The sequence below is a fragment of the Podarcis erhardii genome (assembly GCF_964252035.2).
Source record: "Podarcis erhardii genome assembly, chromosome: 7".
Taxonomy (NCBI): Eukaryota; Metazoa; Chordata; class Lepidosauria; order Squamata; family Lacertidae; genus Podarcis; species Podarcis erhardii.
In genome coordinates this window covers 86,279,126-86,297,894 of record NC_138511.1, presented here as the reverse complement: position 1 = coordinate 86,297,894, position 18,769 = coordinate 86,279,126, and the positions used below count along the sequence as shown (strand labels likewise).

Here is an 18,769-nt window from a genome sequence, read left to right as displayed (position 1 = left end):
TCCTTCGCCTTCCTCTGCCCTCCTCTCCCTCTTTTCCTTTCCGAAAGCGCCGCGTGTCCTTAACCAGCGAGCGGGCGTGGCCCCGCGTGGCCCCGCCCCCTTCGCGCGGGCGCGTCGGATAGGCTCTGGGCTCGGAGGCGTGGCTCGACCGCGGAAGGCTCCATTCATGCCCGGCGCGGCCGCGTCCCATTGGCCCTCCCCCGAGAGGGGCGTGGCCGGCAGGAACCCCGGGGTCCCCAGTCGGAGCGGAGTTGCCATGCGGAAAGGGCCTCGGCGGGGCCGCGCGGGGATGGGGGTCCCGCAGGGCGGCCTGGAGCCCGGAGGCTTCCCCGCCGCGCGGAAGCGGAGCCTGGCGAGCAGCCGCCGCCTCTGGCTGGCCGGGCTGCTGGCCCTGGCCGCCGGCTCCCTGGCGGGGCTTTACCTGCTCTGGCAGGTGGGCGAGGACCCGGCCCTCCAGCTCCGGGAGGCGGCGCAGGAGGAGCTGATCCGGGGCGCCCAGGTACCTACAGGTAGGGGTGGGGTGGGGGTGGGGGTCTGGTGCACGCGCGTGAGTTAGCGGGGGGGACGTGGTCGTTTCAAGATCGCCCCCTTCAAGGCGCTGTGGAACTCCCTGCCACTTGACTTGCGCATTCCCCGCTTCCAATGGATCATTTCCTCTCGTATTTTTTTCATTGATTTCCCAAAATTTATAAACAAACAAACTGTGCAAGCAGGATGCTGATCTACGTAGGCCACTGGCCTGTTCCAGCAAGCTTTTCCTAGATAGAGAGTAAAACTTTTTTCGCATTAGACAACGGCCATAGCAACATAAAACAAGCAATGTACAGTGGTACCTCGGGTTACAGACGCTTCAGGTTACAGACTCCGCTAACCCAGAAATAGTACCTCGGGTTAAGACCTTTGCTTCAGGATGAGAACTGAAATCGGGCTCTGGCGGCGCGGCGGCAGCGGGAGGCCCCATTAGCTAAAGTGGTGCTTCAGGTTAGGAACAGTTTCAGGTTAAGAACGGACCTCCGGAACGAATTAAGTACTTAACCTGAGGTACCACTGTAATAATAATAATAATAATAATAATAATAATAATAATAATAATAATTTATTATTTATTATTTATTATTTATACCCCACCCATCTGGCTGAGTTTCCCCAGCCACTCCCAATCAAATGTTAAAAACAGTACAGCATTAAATATTAAAAACTTCCCTGAACAGGGCTGCCTTCAGATGTCTTTTAAAGATAGGATAGCTGCTTATTTCCTTCACATCTGAAGGGAGGGCGTTCCACAGGGCGGGCACTACCACTGAGAAGGCCCTCTGCCTGGTTCCCTGTAACCTCACTTCTCCAATGAGGGAACCGCCAGAAGACCCTCGGCGCTGGCCCTCAGTGTCCGGGGTGAACGATGGGGGTGGAGACACTCCTTCAGGTATACTGGGCCTTTGAGGCCGTTTAGGGCTTTAAAGGTCAGCACCAACACTTTGAATTGTGCTCGGAAAAGTACTGGGAGCCATTGCAGATCTCTCAGGACCGGTGTTATATGGTCTTGGGGGCCACTCCCAGTCACCAGTCTAGCTGCTGCATTCTGGATTAATTGCAGTTTCCGGGTCACCTTCAAAGGTAGACCCATGTAGAGCTCATTGCAGTAGTCCAAGCGGGAGATAACCAGAGCATGCACCACTCTGGCAAGACAGTCTGCAGGCAGGTAGGGTCTCAGCCTGCGTACCAGATGGAGCTGGTAAACAGCTGCCCTGGACACAGAATTAACCTGTGCCTCCATGGACAGCTGTGAGTCCAGGATGACTCCCAGGCTGCGCACCTGGTCCTTCAGGGGCACAGTTACCCCATTCAGGACCAGGGAGTCCTCCACACCTGTCCACCTCCTGTCCCCCCAAAACACCTTCAAAGGTAGCCCCACGTAGAGCGCATTGCAGTAGTCCAAGCGGGAGATAACCAGAGCATGCACCACTCTGGCGAGACAGTCCGTGGGCAGGGAGGGTCCCAGCCTGCGTACCAGATGGAGCTGGTAAACAGCTGCCCTGGACACAGAATTGACCTGCACCTCCATGGACAGCTGTGAGTCCAACATGACTCCCAGGCTGCACACCATGGATCCTTTTCGGCGCCTGCCAGTTCTCGTTTTGGCAAAGGGTTTAGAGAGCTTGCGAGGGGTTTCTCTGCGCTGCTGCGGTGTCAACTACCTGCATGTTTTTAATTATGCTAGAAAAATGCCACCTGTGCTGCTCATAAAAGTAGTAGAACCCATGCAACACGTTGGCGACTCATATCCACACAGAAAAAAAAATAAAGAAAACAGAAGACTGACTTAAGCACTTGAAAAATCCACTGAAATCAGACATTATAAGTTCATCTCATTTTAGGTAGTTCGCAAGTCTATGTGGCTTTGTACAAGGTTTTGTATTTTTCTCAGAAGATTGATAAAGAATGTATAATCATTTTGGTAGTTATTGTGTGGATATTAAGTCGCCAACGTGTTCCATGAGTCGTACCATTATGGCTGCAAGTTGTTTGTGTTGCTTTATCATTTTATTTTGCAAACCGCTCTGAGGTTCCCCTCCACCGTACAATCGAGCAGTGCTGTACATATACCATATTTTTCGCTCCATAGGGCGCACCGGACCATAGGGCGCACCCAGTTTTTAGGGGTACAAATCAAGAAAAATAATCTTATTTCCCCCCCAGCCCCAAAGAGCAGCGTACACCATGCGCGCAACCTCTCCCTGCCGGAGGGGTTGCACGCGGCTATGTCACAAGCCAAGGCTGGATGGATCCCACTGGCTGCTTTGGCTTCCTCTTTAGCCCCACGCAACCTCTCCCTCCCGGGAGAAGCTGCACGGGGCTAAAGAAGCCATAGCCATGTGCAGCCTCTCCCTGCCGGAGAGGCTGTGCGCAGCTATCCCTGAAGCCTCGAGAGCGAAAGGGGTCGGTGCGCACAGACGCCTCTCGCTCTCCAGGCTTCAGCGAAAGCAACGCGAAGCCTTTGGAGCACGGAGGGAGCGCTCCCTCTGCGCTTCGGAGGCTTAGCGTTTCTATCGCGGAAGCCTGCATTCGCTCCATAGGACGCACACACATTTCCCCTCAATTTTTGGAGGGGAAAAAGTGTGTCCCATAGAGTGAAAAATACGGTAAATTTTATGAAGTGCATCCGTGCTACTGTGCAACGAGGATCGGGACAGGACAGATTGCAGGTCGGTGGTGGGTGCATGATCTCCTTTTGGGGTTTTCAGGTTTGGGGTTTGTTGGAGGCAGGCCAGACTGGGTCCCCACCACGGGATCCTGTTGCAAAGGCTTTGCAATGAAAGACTTTTATTTTTTATTTTTAGTTATTGAATTTATACCGCCCTATTCCCTGGGCATCTCAGGGCAGTTCACAGAATCCGCCTCAGAGCCTTATGACCGGCAGAATTCAAAGGGGCACCTAGCATAGCCGTCAACTTTCCCTTTTTCTTGCGAGGAATCCTATTCAGAATAAGGGAATTTCCCTTTAAAAAAGGGAAATGTTGATAGCTATGGCACCTAGTCATTCCCCTTCAACACACAAAAATCCTCTCCTGGTTACCCAAAGCTTTCTTCCTTTCAGCCATATAATTTAGGCTGGAGATGACCAGGTGAACCTATTAGTCCACACTATATGCAAGCAGGACTGTGCTGGCTGGGGCTGGTGGGAGTTGTAGTCCAAGATGGCCGTGCTGGCTGGGGCTGGTGGGAGTTGTAGTCCAAGATGGCCGTGCTGGCTGGGGCTGGTGGGAGTTGTAGTCCAAGATGGCTGTGCCGGCTGGGGCTGGTGGGAGTTGTAGTCCAAGATGGCCGTGCCGGCTGGGGCTGGTGGGAGTTGTAGTCCAAGATGGCCGTGCTGGCTGGGGCTGGTGGGAGTTGTAGTCCAAGATGGCCGTGCCGGCTGGGGCTGGTGGGAGTTGTAGTCCAAGATGGCCGTGCCGGCTGGGGCTGGTGGGAGTTGTAGTCCAAGATGGCCGTGCCGGCTGGGGCTGGTGGGAGTTGTAGTCCAAGATGGCCGTGCCGGCTGGGGCTGGTGGGAGTTGTAGTCCAAGATGGCCGTGCCGGCTGGGGCTGGTGGGAGTTGTAGTCCAAGATGGCCGTGCCGGCTGGGGCTGGTGGGAGTTGTAGTCCAAGATGGCCGTGCCGGCTGGGGCTGGTGGGAGTTGTAGTCCAAGATGGCCGTGCCGGCTGGGGCTGGTGGGAGTTGTAGTCCAAGATGGCCGTGCCGGCTGGGGCTGGTGGGAGTTGTAGTCCAAGATGGCCGTGCTGGCTGGGGCTGGTGGGAGTTGTAGTCCAAGATGGCCGTGCCGGCTGGGGCTGGTGGGAGTTGTAGTCCAAGATGGCCGTGCCGGCTGGGGCTGGTGGGAGTTGTAGTCCAAGATGGCCGTGCCGGCTGGGGCTGGTGGGAGTTGTAGTCCAAGATGGCCGGGCTGGCTGGGACTGGTGGGAGTTGTAGTCCAAGATGGCTGTGTTGCCTGGGGCTGATGGGAATTGTAGTCCAAAGCTGCTGGTTATGTGGGAGAAATATTCACCTGGAGCCTCACCACAAACAAAGCCTCACCACAAGGCCTCAGCTATGGGGAATTTAGATTTTGTTGAGGGGGACAGAGCAGGAGCTTGCCAGGATTTCTTTCAGTGAGACAGGACTTGGATACTATGGTGGCCAGAGCGAGGACAAAAATTGCCCTCCCCCCAATAATTCTTATTTTCACAATACAGTCGTACCTCTGGTTGTGAACGGGATCTGTTCTGGAGGCCCATTTGCAACATGAAAAGAGCGCAACCCGCAGTGGCGCATCTGTGCATGCGTGGGTTGCTGCTTCTGCGCATGCGCGAGCAGCAAAACCCGGAAGTAACCCTTTCTGGTACTTCCGGGTTTCCGCGGGACGTAACCTGAAAGAACGTAACATGAAGCAAACGTAACATCAGGTATGACTGTAATTAATTTTGGTACAGTTGCTTTTTTATGTATCTTCTCAGTAGATACCCATATAAATGTTGTTATTTTGCACCTCCTTGACTCTGCATGCACTCTGTGCAGCGCAACTGCCTGCGCTGCCCTAAATCTGGCGCTGCTGGGATTGTTTTCTGATGAGGCTTTTCTCTTGCCTTCTTGGCAGCTGAAGCACAAGCCCCAAAACTTGACTAGCGGTCAGCTGAAAGACCTCGCCTCGCAGGTCCAACTGCAGCGCCTTTGGCATAGCTACCTGCAGCCCATCTTGATTGAGAGGTACTCTGGAAGCCCTGGCAACGAAAAGGTCCGGCAGGTGAGTCCAAACTCTAATCTTGCAGTGGCCGACCAAACACGTCATGGCGAGCCGTAAACTTCAGGTTACGGTCCTCCTTTGTAACCGCTGCATCGTCTCACCGTTGGGGGCATAGCTGTCAACTTACAGATTTGAAAATAAGGGACCAGCAGCCTCGAAAATAAGGGATCAGCAGCCAAAATAAGGGATTTTCAGAGCACAGGTATGTTCAACTTCTGAGCCCCTCCGAGCCAAAGGCAGAAAGCCCAGCCAGCAGCCAAACGAAGCCTCAAGCGGTGGTTCCCACAGCGCAGCAACCCGGCAAAGGGGATGCAGCAAGGAAAACCACCGTCACTCTCCGCTGGGAAGCGCTGAGCAAAGGCGAGTCCCCAGGCAACGCGGCCGATTGGATCGGCACAAGGCCTGCAAGCTCCACCCCCCAGTCGTTCTTAGACTTCTTATTGGGTGAGCAACGCAGCCAAGCAACACAGTGGGAGCCTCCCTCCTCCCTGGCCGGCAGGGAGGGAGGGAGAGGAGCTGCTTCCTTTGAATCCCGGGAAATTTACGGGACATCATCAATAAGGGACAGCAGCGGGACATGGCGCTGGGATAAGGGACTGTCCCGCCAAAGAAGGGACGCTTGACAGCTATGGTTGGGGGACATGGAATGCTCTCGCTGCTGCAGTAGTTGTGTTGAAAAATAAATTCATTTGATATCTGTCCTGAGTCTTCCAGCGCTCTGTCTCCTTGAGTTTTATGAGAGAGGGTAAAAAACTGAGGACTAGAACCTTGCGTGAGCAACTCAAGTTCTTTTCCTTCTCTTCTTCCTTCCTAGTTCATTGTGGAAAAGCTGAGGGAGCTGGGCGCTTCCTGGCACATAGAGGTGGACGCCTTCAAAGACCGGGCGCCGCACGGCGTTGTCGGCTTCGCCAATGTGGTGGCTACGCTGGACCCTGAAGCCACCTGGCGCCTGGTGTTTGCCTGCCACTATGACTCCAAATACTTTCCCCACGACAAGCGTGGGCGGGCCTTCCTGGGGGCGATGGACTCGGCTGTGCCCTGTGCCATCCTGATGGAGCTGGTGACGGCGCTGGACGAGGAGCTGAAGAAATCGAAGGAGAGGGTGAGCGGCTGGCCTTTCCTGGGCAGAAATGCCCTGGTTTCCTTTTGTGCAGAAAGGGGGAGTATGGGCTAGTGGTTAGAGCAGCCGGTGGGGAACTTTTTAATGTATCATTTGTCTAAAAGTGTTGTTGTTGTTGTTTAGTTGTGTCCGACTTTTCGTGACCCCATGGACCAGAGCATGCCAGGCACTCCTGTCTTCCATTGCCTCCCGCACTTTGGTCAAACTCATGCTGGTAGCTTCGAGAACACTGTCCAACCATCTCCTCCTCTGTCGCCCCCTTCTCCTTGTGCCCTCCATCTTTCCCAACATCAGGGTCTTTTCCAGGGAGTCTTCTCTTCTCATGAGGTGGCCAAAGTATTGGAGCCTCGGCTTCAGGATCTGTCCTTCCAGTGAGCACTCAGGGCTGATTTCCTTCAGAATGGAGAGGTTTGATCTTCTTGCAGTCCATGGGACTCTCAAGAGTCTCCTCCAGCACCAGAATTCAAAAGCATCCATTCTTCGGCGATCAGCCTTCTTTATGGTCCAGCTCTCACTTCCATACATCACTACTGGTTTTCCCACTAGTGAGATTATTATTATTAATTAAATGTGTATACTTGCCTTCATCCATAGATCTCAGGGCAGCTCACAGCGTAAAAATGCACGATAAAAAAAACACAAAATACACAATGAAAACAAGAAGAGAACAAAATAATAACCCCCTCTCCCATCTACAAACACATTTTAAAGGATATAGGATGTTAGCCAGCCAAAATCCTGGTGGCAGTTGCTATTTGAGCTGTCAAGATCATGCAGAAGACCAGTTCTTTCGACAACATCACTATCATCCAAAAATAAATATTAATCTATGACAAAAAGAGGAACCGCCAATCAAGCGCATGGCTGTAATTGCCTTGAGGTTGTCAACGTGGGGCATGATCAACTTGTTGTATTCATTACTCATTTTAGGACGTGCTTGTAATAGTGTCGTTATCTTTTTAAAATCATTTTTATTAATTTTACAATTGTTGTTTAGTCGTGTCCAACTCTTCGTGACCCCATGGACCAGAGCACGCCAGGCAATTTTCCAATAAAAACATCCAATTAATACATCCAATCATAATATTCCAATTAAAATAAAAAAGACCAAATTATAATTATTATTTTTTTCGGAGCTCCCCACGGTCTGGACCTCTGAAGCATAGCTCCACATCGCAGTCCTACCTCTCCTCCTTGTTTCCATATTTCCACATCTCGATTTTAACGCTTTAAAATCCTCCGTCCCTGCTTCCACGATTCTCAATCATGTCAAACATATATCCTTTCATCTGTCGAATGCAGCTTTATTTGTACAGTGGTGCCTCGCAAGGCGAAAAGAATCCGTTCCTCGAGTCTCTTCGTCTAGCGGTTTTTTGTCTTGCGAAGCAAGCCCATTGACGGCTTAGCGCTATTAGCGGTTTAGCGGCTTTTAGCGGCTTAGCGGATAAGCGGCTTAGCGGCTTAGAAAAAGGGGGGGGGAAACCCGCAGGAACTCGCAAGACATTTTCGTCTTGCGAAGCAAGCCCATAGGAAATTCGTTAATATAAATAGGTACCGCTTTATAGCGGGAAGGTAAACGGCGTTTCCATGTGCTGCGCTGGTGCCGGCTCGCCAGAGCAGCTTTGTCATGCTGGCCACGTGACCCGGAAGTGTCTTCGGACAGCGCGGGCCCCCGGCCTCTTAAGTGAGATGAGCGCACAACCCTAGAGTCGGACTCGACTGGCCCGTACGGGCAGGGGTACCTTTACCTTTAATCCCCCAAACTACACCCCTAAGACTACATCACAAAAAGGAGGGGTTGTGGGAGGAGTTGTGGTGGTAACCTGAGTTTCCTGTCACCTGGCTGGTTCCTCCCTTCCCCCTCCCCATGAGTACTTTCCAGGGGACAAAGGGGAGCTGGCAGTTTTCTGCCCCCAGAGGGAAGAGCTGATCATTGTCCTTTGTTCCAGTCCATGCTGAATCCACTCCCATATGCAAGTCCTTTGTGACCTTGATGGTCTTCTGTCTAGGACCATCAGGGTTGGCATAGCAACTGGGCAGGGCTCCTGTGCATGTGCTGGTATGCTCAAGGGATTATTGCTAGCCTGTATCAAACCTTCCCCATTTTGTAGTCCTTCCTTCATTGAGTAAAATAAGAGTGGAACAGTGCAGATCCGATCTATAGTTGATTTTCTATGAATTTATAACAGAAGTGTTTTGTGTGTGTGTGTGTGTGTGTGTGTGTGTGTGTGTGTGTGAAGTTATCCAAGTCTGTTATCAATAGTGCCGTCATCTTCTAATGCATCAACGGCAACTTTGCAACCTGTTTTGAAGTTGAACAACCGAAGGAGGTCTAAAACAGCACATCTCTGTGTTTTAGGGCTCCAAGGTGACATTGCAACTGCTGTTCTTCGACGGGGAGGAGGCCTTCCGGGAGTGGACGGATCAGGACTCCTTGTACGGCGCACGACATTTGGCTGATCGCATGGCGAAGGCGCCACATCGCCCGGGCCTCAGCCAGCTCCAGGCTATCGTGAGTGCTTCTCTGAGCCAGCCGCCTGAGAAACGGCTGGCATTTCCTTGCAGAAAGGGAAGTCCAGGCCTTTGCCACCTTGAAAGGGTGGGGGCTTCCTCTCTGATCTCTCCCTGTTTGGTTTGAAACCACATTAAGCGCCACGGAAGCAGCCAGAGCTCAGTGGAAAAGCATGCTGCCTCGTGCACGAGAAGGTTCCTGATTCAGTCTTCAGGTGGGATCTGAGAATGCCAGACATTGCCAGTCAATGTCTTCTTCTTCCTTGGTGATCACTCGTAGTAATAATAATAATAATAATAATAATAATAATAATAATAATAATAATTTATTTGTTTATACCCCGCCCTCCCCAGCCAAGGCTGGGCTCAGGGTAGCTAACAAGCAATAATAAAAACAAGTTGAATGAATACAACTTAAAAACAAGGTTAAAATACAACATTAAAATATTGAAACATTAAAATGCAGCCTCATCACAGGAGGAGAAAGGAAAAAAGAAAGAGGGGGAGGGAATCAAATTGGCTCCAAGCCAAAGGCCAGGCGGAACAGCTCTGTCTTACAGGCCCTGCAGAAAGAAATCAGATCCTGCAGGGCCCCGGTCTCATGAGGCAGAGCGTTCCACCAGGCCGGAGCCAGTGTTGAAAAGGCCCTGGCTCTGGTTGAAGCTAATCTAACTTCCTTAGGGCCCGGGACCACTAGGGTGTTGCTATTTATGGACTCGTAGCCGAGTAAGATTGTCTTCCATAAACACGGTTTTAACAGTGAGTCCATAAGTGACTGTGGAGGCCAATTCTGGATCCACCCGTCCTTCTACAAGGGGGACATAGGTTTCCGGGTGGGAGTTGATCACGGTGAGGGTTTGCTAAGCATGCCTTCCTCTTAGCTCATTTCTCCCTTTTGTCCTGAGTTTGAGTGTCTTCAAAGCCCACGACAGCTTTGGGAAAGATAGTTCTCTAATTAGAGCACTCGCAGGCCAGTGTTTCCCAGTTGTCGGTGTTTATACAGTAGGGTTGGTAGTACAATAGCTTTGCAAACAAGCATTTTGGTTTTCCTGCGAATCTCCTGGTCCTCAAATACTCTGCACTTCAATCGGGAGAAAGCCGCACTCGCAGAGCTCAGGCAATGCTGGATTTCGGCATCAATGTCGACCCTTGTGAAAAAATAACTGTCCAGGTAGGAGAAGTGATTGACATTTTCCAATGTTACTGTAGACAGTACTGGGCTAGATAGAACAATAATCTAGAGAAGGCAGCTTTCTAAGTCCCTGTGAAACAAGGGACTCCTGAGCCCACCTGAGCCTCAAACGACAGCAGAGGGACCTGGGAGTACCTGTGTGTGTCGTTTTTAAAATTTTAATTAAACAATTTCAACATAAAAAATTATCACTCCATTTAATCAATTACAATATTTTTTCCCCTTCCCCCCCATCCCTCCCTCTCCCTCCCACCAAAGACTTCTCTCAGGTCCCCTCTCTGATTTCTTTACACATATCATTCTCTGCATATTATAAAATTGTACATAAAAAGGTAAAGGGACCCCTGAGCATTAGGTCCAGTCGTGGCCGACTCTGGGGTTGCGGCGCTCATCTCGCTTTATTGGCCGAGGGAGCTGGCGTACAAATTCCAGGTCATGTGGCCAGCATGACTAAGCCGCTTCTGGCGAACCAGAGCAGCGCACGGAAACGCCGTTTACCTTCCTGCCAGAGCGGTACCTATTTATCTACTTGCACTTTGAGGTTCTTTCGAACTGCTAGGTGGGCAGGAGCAGGGACCGAGCAACGGGAGCTCACCCCGTCACGGGGATTCGAACCGCCGACCTTCTGATCGGCAAGTCCTAGGCTCTGTGTTTTAACCCACAGCGCCACCCGTGTCCCCAAAAATTGTACATATGTTCACCTAATAAATTTGTGGATGTTTATTCAAAATCTGCCAAGGAGTCCCATTCTTTTTGTTGTCTTTCTAGATAATTTGCAAAAAGCTCCCATTCTTCCTTAAAGTCACAGTTGTCCTTATCACGCAGTTTCTATGTCAGCTTAGCCAACTGCATAGTTCATCAACTTTTCTTGCCATTGTTCTTTCGTTGGGATTTCCTCATTCTTCCATCCTTGTGCAATCAAGACTCTTGCCACTGTTGTGGCACAGGAGCACCTGTGTTTTTGACTCTGCGTTTTCCTATTTCAGTCTCTCTTTGTTCTGCTGGACCTTTTGGGCGCCCGCCAGCCAACCATCCAGAACCATTTCCGCAACACAGCCCTCTGGTTCGAAAGGCTCGTTGGCCTCGGTGAGCGTCACTCTTTGCGCCAGGGAGCCAATCGGGAAAGGAGGGGCGGGGCTCCAGGGTTCATCGGCATTTCAGACCCCGCCTCCCAGGGATGAGCAGCCAGTGGGGGGCTTGGGATGTAAAGTTCTGTCCGATAGATCCACCTTCGCTAACCCTGCACCCTCCAAGTGGACTGCAAGTCCTGAAACCCTACAGAACAGCTGCTGCACAGTGTTGGCAGTACTGAGGTGGATGGACCCATGATCTGACAGGTCCCTGCGTCCCTTTAAGTTGAAGTCCATCACTTTTGGGGGGTCCACGGGTGCCCCTTCCATCTCTGCTTTAGACCTTTCTTCTACCTGTGCCACAGATGTGGGGTGAGGCGTTCCCAAAGCAAAGGAAGGGTTGGACTCTGATACACACAGAGGCTTGACCAGCAAGACTCGGGGAGGGGTGTATATGATAATAATTCCTGTCCACCCCTTGGCCCAGGTCGGTTTATTCACAAAAGAACTTTTTACACAGTGTCCGTAAGAACCAATCAGATTTCCTCTGAGCATTTCAAAAAACCCTACGTAGGACAAAGTTAAAGATTAAAACTAAGGTAAAGGTAAAGGGACCCCTGGCCATTAGGTCCAGTCGTGGCTGACTCTAGGGTTGCGGTGCTCATCTCACTTTATTGGCCAAGGGAGCCGGCGTACAGCTTCCGGGTCATGTGGCCAGCATGACTAAGCCGCTTCTGGCGAACCAGAGCAGCGCATGGAAACGCTGTTTACCTTCCCGCCAGATGTGCTTTCGAACTGCTAGGTTGGCAGGAGCAGGGACCGAGCAACGGGAGCTCACCCTGTCGCGGATATTCGAACCGCTGACCTTCTGATCGGCAAGCCCTAGGCTCTGTGGTTTAACCCACAGCGCCACCCACGTCCCATTAAAGATTAAAACTACAAAGAGCTAATTTCCTACTTGACCATGCATATGCAGTTCAAAGTAAATAAAATAGGAAGCAATGCTTTTAGGAAAACCCGGAGGTCGTAAACAAGCAGTAAACAGGAGAGGAAGGATGCCAAAGAGACAGGGATCTTTATCACCTTCCTGTGAAACTATTTCCAGGCCCTAAAATGAACAAAACCAAGGAAGGGTACAACAAAGAAACTACCTATCTTTTATGGCCCAGGTTGCATGCCTGGCGAAGCAACTGGCAACTGTGTCCTATGGTTCTTATATGTGCTTGTCAGACTGAGAGAAATGGGCAATAGAGAAAATGGCCAGAAATGCAGAGGCTTGTGGGATTTGATCAGAAATTATTGTCAATGAATTGAACCTGGTCAGCGCCATGCTTTCATAGCGGACACAATGGCTTGATGCATATTTTAGAATTCCTCATAGTAACCCCATCTGATCCTCACACTCTGGATATTTGCACTCCTACATCGGGGCTGGTGTTTTCCTCCAGTACAGTGGTACCTCTGGTTACACACTTACCATATTTTTTTCGCTCTATAAGACGCACCAGACCACAAGATGCACCTAGTTTTTGGAGGAGGAAAACAAGAAAACAAGAAAAAAAAAAAATTCTGAATCTCAGAAGCCAGAACAGCAAGAGGGATTGCTGCGCAGTGAAAGCAGCGATCCCTCTTGCTGTTCTGGCTTCTGGGATAGCTGCGCAGCCTGCATTCGCTCCATAAGACGCACACACATTTCCCCTTACTTTTTAGGAGGGAAAAAGTGAGTCTTATAGAGCAAAAAATATGGTAATTCGTTCCGGAGGTCCGTTCTTAACCTGAAACTGTTCTTAACCTGAAGCACCACTTTAGCAAATGGGGCCTCCTGCTGTTGCCTCCGCGCAATTTCTGTTCTCATCCTGAAGCAAAGTTCTTAACCTGAGTTAATATTTCTGGGTTAGTGGAGTCTGTAATCTGAAGCGTATGTAACCTGAAGTGTATGTAACCTGAGGTATCACTGTATTTGCTGGAAGTGCTTAGGGAGCCTGGAGATAATTCTCAGTTGGACCATGGCTCCTACGCTGCACCTAATCCCACTCTTTCGTTCTCTAGAGAAGCGACTGCACCGGCTCGGCCTTCTGGAGTCTCACGCAAAGGAGCAGCTCTATTTCCAGCAACGCTCGTACTATGACCCCGTTGAAGATGATCACGCTCCCTTCCTCCGGAGAGGTACTTCTTGTGAGATTTTTTGACCAGCTTCGGCCCATCTGAAGCTGATACAGGCTCGTCTTATCTTGAACCCAAGCAGAGTAATCCACACAGCAGAAGGATAAGCAGTATATGCCACATTCTTAACTTTATTTCCACTCTATGCTGAGAGAATACAAACATGCATCTTGCCTCTGTGAGAGCAGAGAAGCAACTGTCTCTCTAACAAAGAAACCGAGAGAACAGTGAAAAACAGGAAACCAGTGTACGTCACATCCAGTCTCCCATTTCCCGTGGGAATCCAACAGTAACTCTGACTGTGGAATGCAAAACAATGTCTTGTGACTGCAGTTGATGCTCAGTGAGGGAAATAGAAACCAACACTTCTCTCCCGCTTTCCCCCAGTTGCCCTGAGGTCTTTTCGTTGCTGGTTCCATCCGGTGTTTGCTCTTTGCAGCCTGCTTTCTTACCAAACGGGGGTTGGGATAGATGACCCTGGGGGGGGGGTCCCTTCAGCTCTACAATTCTATAAAATGGTCCTCTTGAGGAAGAAAGCAAGAGCTTTCAAAATGGCAGGGGAAAGTCTCTCAATGCAGTGAGCTGCAAGCTTGAAAACAGAGACCGAAAGCTCGCAGAGCAGATTTCTAAAGCAGCCGCAAGTTTAGGCCGATCTAAGGAGGAAGTGAGGGGAACCATCTGTTGGTACAGTGGTGCCTCGCAAGACGAAAATAATCCGTTCCGCGAGTCTCTTCGTCTAGCAGTTTTTTCGTCTTGCGAAGCATCCCTATTAGCGGCTTAGCGGATTAGCGCTATTAGCGGCTTAGCGGCTATTAGCGGCTAAGCAGCTTAGCGGCTTAGAAAAAGGGGGGAAAAGGGGAAAAAACCCGCAGGAACTCGCAAGACATTTTCGTCTTGCGAAGCAAGCCCATAGGAAATTCGTTTTGCGAAGCACCTCCAAAACGGAAAACCCTTTCGTCTAGCGGGTTTTTCGTCTTGCGAGGCATTCGTCTTGCGGGGCACCACTGTACTAATGGCCCAGGCATGGCTAAACTTGGCCCTCCAGCTGTTTTGGGACTACAACTCCCATCATCCCTGACCACTGGTCCTGTTAGCTAGCGCCTGTAAATGGCCACCCAAAGAACTACAAGAGCAACACTGCTGACGGATTAGGTTGAGGGTTTTTTGAGAGGGTGGGGTTCCTCTTGTGTGGGTTGAATTGTCTGAGTGCACTCCTTGGTGGGAAGAAGGAGAACCAGGTAGCAAATGTGTGCGGCTTCACCTATTCTTGGGTGGGAGACGGCAACCTGTGAGAGTGCCAGATGGCTATTGGAACAGTAGATTTCTGTGAGTCTTGGGTGGTAGTTAGAATGGCTATTTCAATGAATGATAAGTTTCAATGTCTCCTTGGTTTTGCAATAATAATAATAATAATAATAATAATAATAATAATAATAATAATACAGTGGTGCCTCGCAAGACGAAATTAATCCGTTCCGCGAGTCTCTTCGTATAGCGGTTTTTTCGTCTTGCGAAGCAAGCCCATTGACGGCTTAGCGGATTAGTGCTATTAGCGGCTTTTAGCGGCTTATCGGCTTAGCGGATAAGCAGATAAGCGGCTTATCGGCTTGGAAAAAGGGAGGGGGGGAAGGGAAAAAAACCCTCAGGAACTTGCAATACATTTTTGTCTTGCGAAGCAAGCCCATAGGAAATTCGTTTTGCGAAGCACCTCCAAAACGGAAAACCCTTTCGTCTAGCGGGTTTTCCGTCTTGCGAGGCATTCGTCTTGCGGGGCACCACTGTAATAATAATAATAATAATAATAATAATAATAATAATAATAATAATGTTCTTATTTGTACCCCACCCACCTGGGGAAATAACAGAAGTTTTTGCCTGGTGCTGGAAAAGAGGAAAGCATCAGAACAACATCCTCTTCTCAAAAGTGGGCAACTAGATATCAACACCAGCCGTCTCCCCCCACCCGAGATTCTCGGCAGCTGTCATTCAGAGGATTATTATGATTATGATTATTATTTATTGCATTTATATACTGCCTTTTCTCCCAGGGAATTCAGGATGGTACACATGGTTCTCCCCATTTTACCCTCACAAGAACCCCGTGAAGTAGGTCAGGCTCAGCTGTTGGGTTGTCTAACCCCCACTTAATCTGCATGATCCTGTTGGCTGTTGGTGTTCACCATTAGTGATGGTAGCTTTTAATGAGGTCAATTTAGTCACATTCTGGCCCATATGTGTGGGAATTCAACAACTATGGCTATTATAAACAACTACCAGACTTTTAGAAGACATCTGAAGGCAGCCCTGTTTAGGGAAGCTTTTAATGCTTAATAGGTCATTGTATTTTAATATTCTGTTGGAAGCTGTCCAGAGTGGCTGGGGAAGCCCGACCCAATGGGTGGGGTATAAATAATAAATTATTATTAGGCTGAGAGACAAACCTAGACAACATCTTAAAAAGCAGAGACATCACCTTGCCAAGAAAGGTCAGTATAGTTAAAGCTATGGTTTTCCCAGTAGTGATGTATGGAAGTGAGAGCTGGACCATAAAGAAGGCTGATCGCCGAAGAATTGATGCTTTTGAATTATGGAGAGGGAGGAGACTCCTGAGAGTCCCATGGACTGCAAGAAGATCAAACCGATCCATTCTGAAGGAAATCAGCCCTGAGTGCTCACTGAAAGGACAGATCCTGAAGCTGAGGCTCCAGTACTTTGGCCACCTCATGAGAAGAGAAGAATCCCTAGAAAAGACCCTGATGTTGGGAAAGATGGAGGGCACAAGGAGAAGGGGACGACAGAGGACGAGATGGTGGGACAGTGTTCTCGAAGCTACCAGCATGAGTTTGACCAAAGTGCGGGAGGCAGTGGAAGACAGGAGTGCCTGGCGTGCTCTGGTCCAGGGGGTCACGAAGAGCCGGACACGACTAAACAACAACATTAGGCTGAGAAGAGGCTGTCGCCCAGTGAGCTCCATGGCTGAGTGGAGATTCGAACCCGGGTCTCTCAGGTCGTAGTCCAGCACTCTTGCCCATTATGCCACACTGGCGTACTGCGTCCCTGTCAGAGAACACAGCCCTCATGGCCAATAGACATGCGCAGCCTTATCCCTCCAATAATTCATTGTCTCCTCTTTTTATAGCCTTCTAGCTGATGGCCATTATTCCTACCTCTTGTGGGAAATTCTGAAACAGGGGCCGGTTGGAGTTTTCCATCTGTCATGGGTGCTTTTGTTGAGATTCCTGCATTGCACATGAGCCCTTCTGACTCTAGGAGTCGATCTCTCTTTCTTTTTGAGAGCCAGTGTGGTGTAGTGGTTAAGAGTGGTGGACTTGTAATCTGGTGAACCGGGTTCGATTCCCCGCTCCTCCACATGCAGCTGCTGGGTGACCTTGGGCCAGTCACACTTCTCTGAAGTCTCTCAGCCCCACTCACCTCACAAAGTGTTTGTTGTGGGGGAGGAAGGGAAAGGAGAATGTGAGCCACTTTGAGACTCCTTAGGGTAGAGATAAAGCGGGATATCAAATCCAAACTCTTCTTCTTTTAAAGAAAGAAAGAAAAAACACCTGCATTTGAACAATGTGCTCGGTAGAAAATGTACTGCGTCGCATGGTTTTCGGATAACGCTGGGTTGACAGCTTTTGATTCCTTCTCTCTCTTTTTCTTTACCGAAGGTGTTCCAGTTCTTCACCTCATCACCACACCTTTCCCCGCCGTCTGGCACACCTTCGAGGACACAGAGGAGAACCTGCACCCGCCTACGGTGCTCAACCTCTGTAAGATCTTGGCAGCTTTCCTGGCGGAATATTTGTGGCTTTAGGGGGAAAGGACTCTCCTGACCCCGAGGCCTTTTGTTTTCGGTCAACCGAGATGTGGAACGGCTTGGAGGATGCGCCTCGTTTAAGAACCAGCATGATTGCTTGCCCAGGGACTCCGTCTGTGGCCCTTGCAGAAGCTGTGTTCGTGGTCCAAAGGGATGTGGGGAGAGACAGGCTGGGGAACGGAAGGGTCTCAGACCTTGTGTCTTGGGGTATTAAGCCTTCAGGCCCCTCAGGGAATGGTGACTGGCCAGGCAAGAGGACCCTAGTCTGGTCTCCAAGATGGCACAGATCAGGGAAACCAAATTGGAGTGGCGGTAGAGAGAATAATAATTTTAAAAAACTTCCTTTCTTCCCAGGGGATTGTAGTACAGTGGACACTCGGGTTGCAAACATCCATGCGGGAGGCACGTCCGCGACCCGTGTGTGTCATGATTTGGTGCTTCTGAGCATGTGCAAAGTGCGATTTAGCGATTTGCACAAGCGCTGAAACCCGGAAGTAACCGTTCCGGTATTTCCGGGTTCGGTTCAGTGCGCAACCTGAAATCGCACAACCTGAAGTGTTTGTAACCTGAGGTATGGCTGTAGTTTCTGGTGGGGGGGGGGACACCCCCGACCCGTCCCTGACCAGCAGCCCTACAATGTGCACTCTTGTTATTAATAATAGTCTTGAATCCAAGTTCTGCTCTTGAGCCATTTTGGAAACTGAGGCCTGGTTTTTCGAAGTGCCCAGGCTCCTGTCGGTTCCACAGAATGTGGCTATTGACACGTGATAGAGACACGATTCAGGGACAACCCTTTGCACTCTGATCCCAGGTACTTAAAATGAAATTTTCTTTTCCCCTGAGGCAGCTGTTTAGTCTGTGCTGGGGGGGGGTGCAGAACAATGTCCAAGTTGCTCAGAGACACCTACTTCTGCCCCCCCGACGTATTCCGTCCTGTACCAAGCAAAAACGGGTTTTTACTCTGTTTTTAATTTCATATTTATTGTTGAGCCTGTGGCAGCTCTGCTGTGTGGAAAAAGCTTGGGTGGGAGGGAGGAATTCTCATGTCACATTCAAGCTAAACCTGGGTTACGCACCTTCCTAATTCCAAAGTGACTCCGAGGCCTGGTTTAGACACACGACAAAATCCTGAGTTAGGAGAGTGGGATGCCACGTCTGAATGCATCCTCCCCTTTTCAAAGCATACCTGCAAGTAAAAAGCTAGCAAATCAATGAGAGATTCCAGTTCAGCCCTCTTCCCAGTGTTCTAGCTTTCTACTTGCAAGGACTTTTAAAAAAAGTAAAAGTTGGGGAACAATTTGAAGTGTTACAATCCATTATTCCATCTCAGACTACGTCCCCTCCCTCAAATGGTTCATTGACAAGTATTACAATAAAAGTTTCTTGCCACTTTCTGCTCTTTCATCTATGTGTGTGTGTGTTTTTTTTGCCTGTTCTGTTGGGACAACCAGAATTCAAACTTAGCACCGTGATAAAATTCAGTAAACTTTCTGATCTTTGGCACCTGGTTTTCCTACCTGTTTCAAGGTGTTTTCTCAAAAACACCTTGAAACGACCCATCCCCTCTGCAGGGAGGTGGGACCGATTCGGATGGTCTGCCCCCGCCACTTAATG

At 50.0% G+C, this 18,769-nt stretch overlaps 1 protein-coding gene across 1 annotated transcript; it reads left to right on the top strand.

Annotated features, from left to right (window-relative positions):
* The first annotated feature begins 232 nt into the window (after positions 1–232).
* QPCTL (glutaminyl-peptide cyclotransferase like) lies at positions 233–18,559 on the top strand. The gene is made up of 7 exons (XM_081869315.1): positions 233–499; positions 5,133–5,279; positions 6,094–6,381; positions 8,759–8,911; positions 11,089–11,188; positions 13,222–13,338; positions 17,007–18,559. The coding sequence occupies exons 1-7, from the start codon at positions 257–259 to the stop codon at positions 17,150–17,152; spliced, it is 1,194 nt and encodes a 397-aa protein (XP_081725441.1). The 5' UTR covers positions 233–256; the 3' UTR covers positions 17,153–18,559.
* The last annotated feature ends 210 nt before the right edge of the window (positions 18,560–18,769 follow it).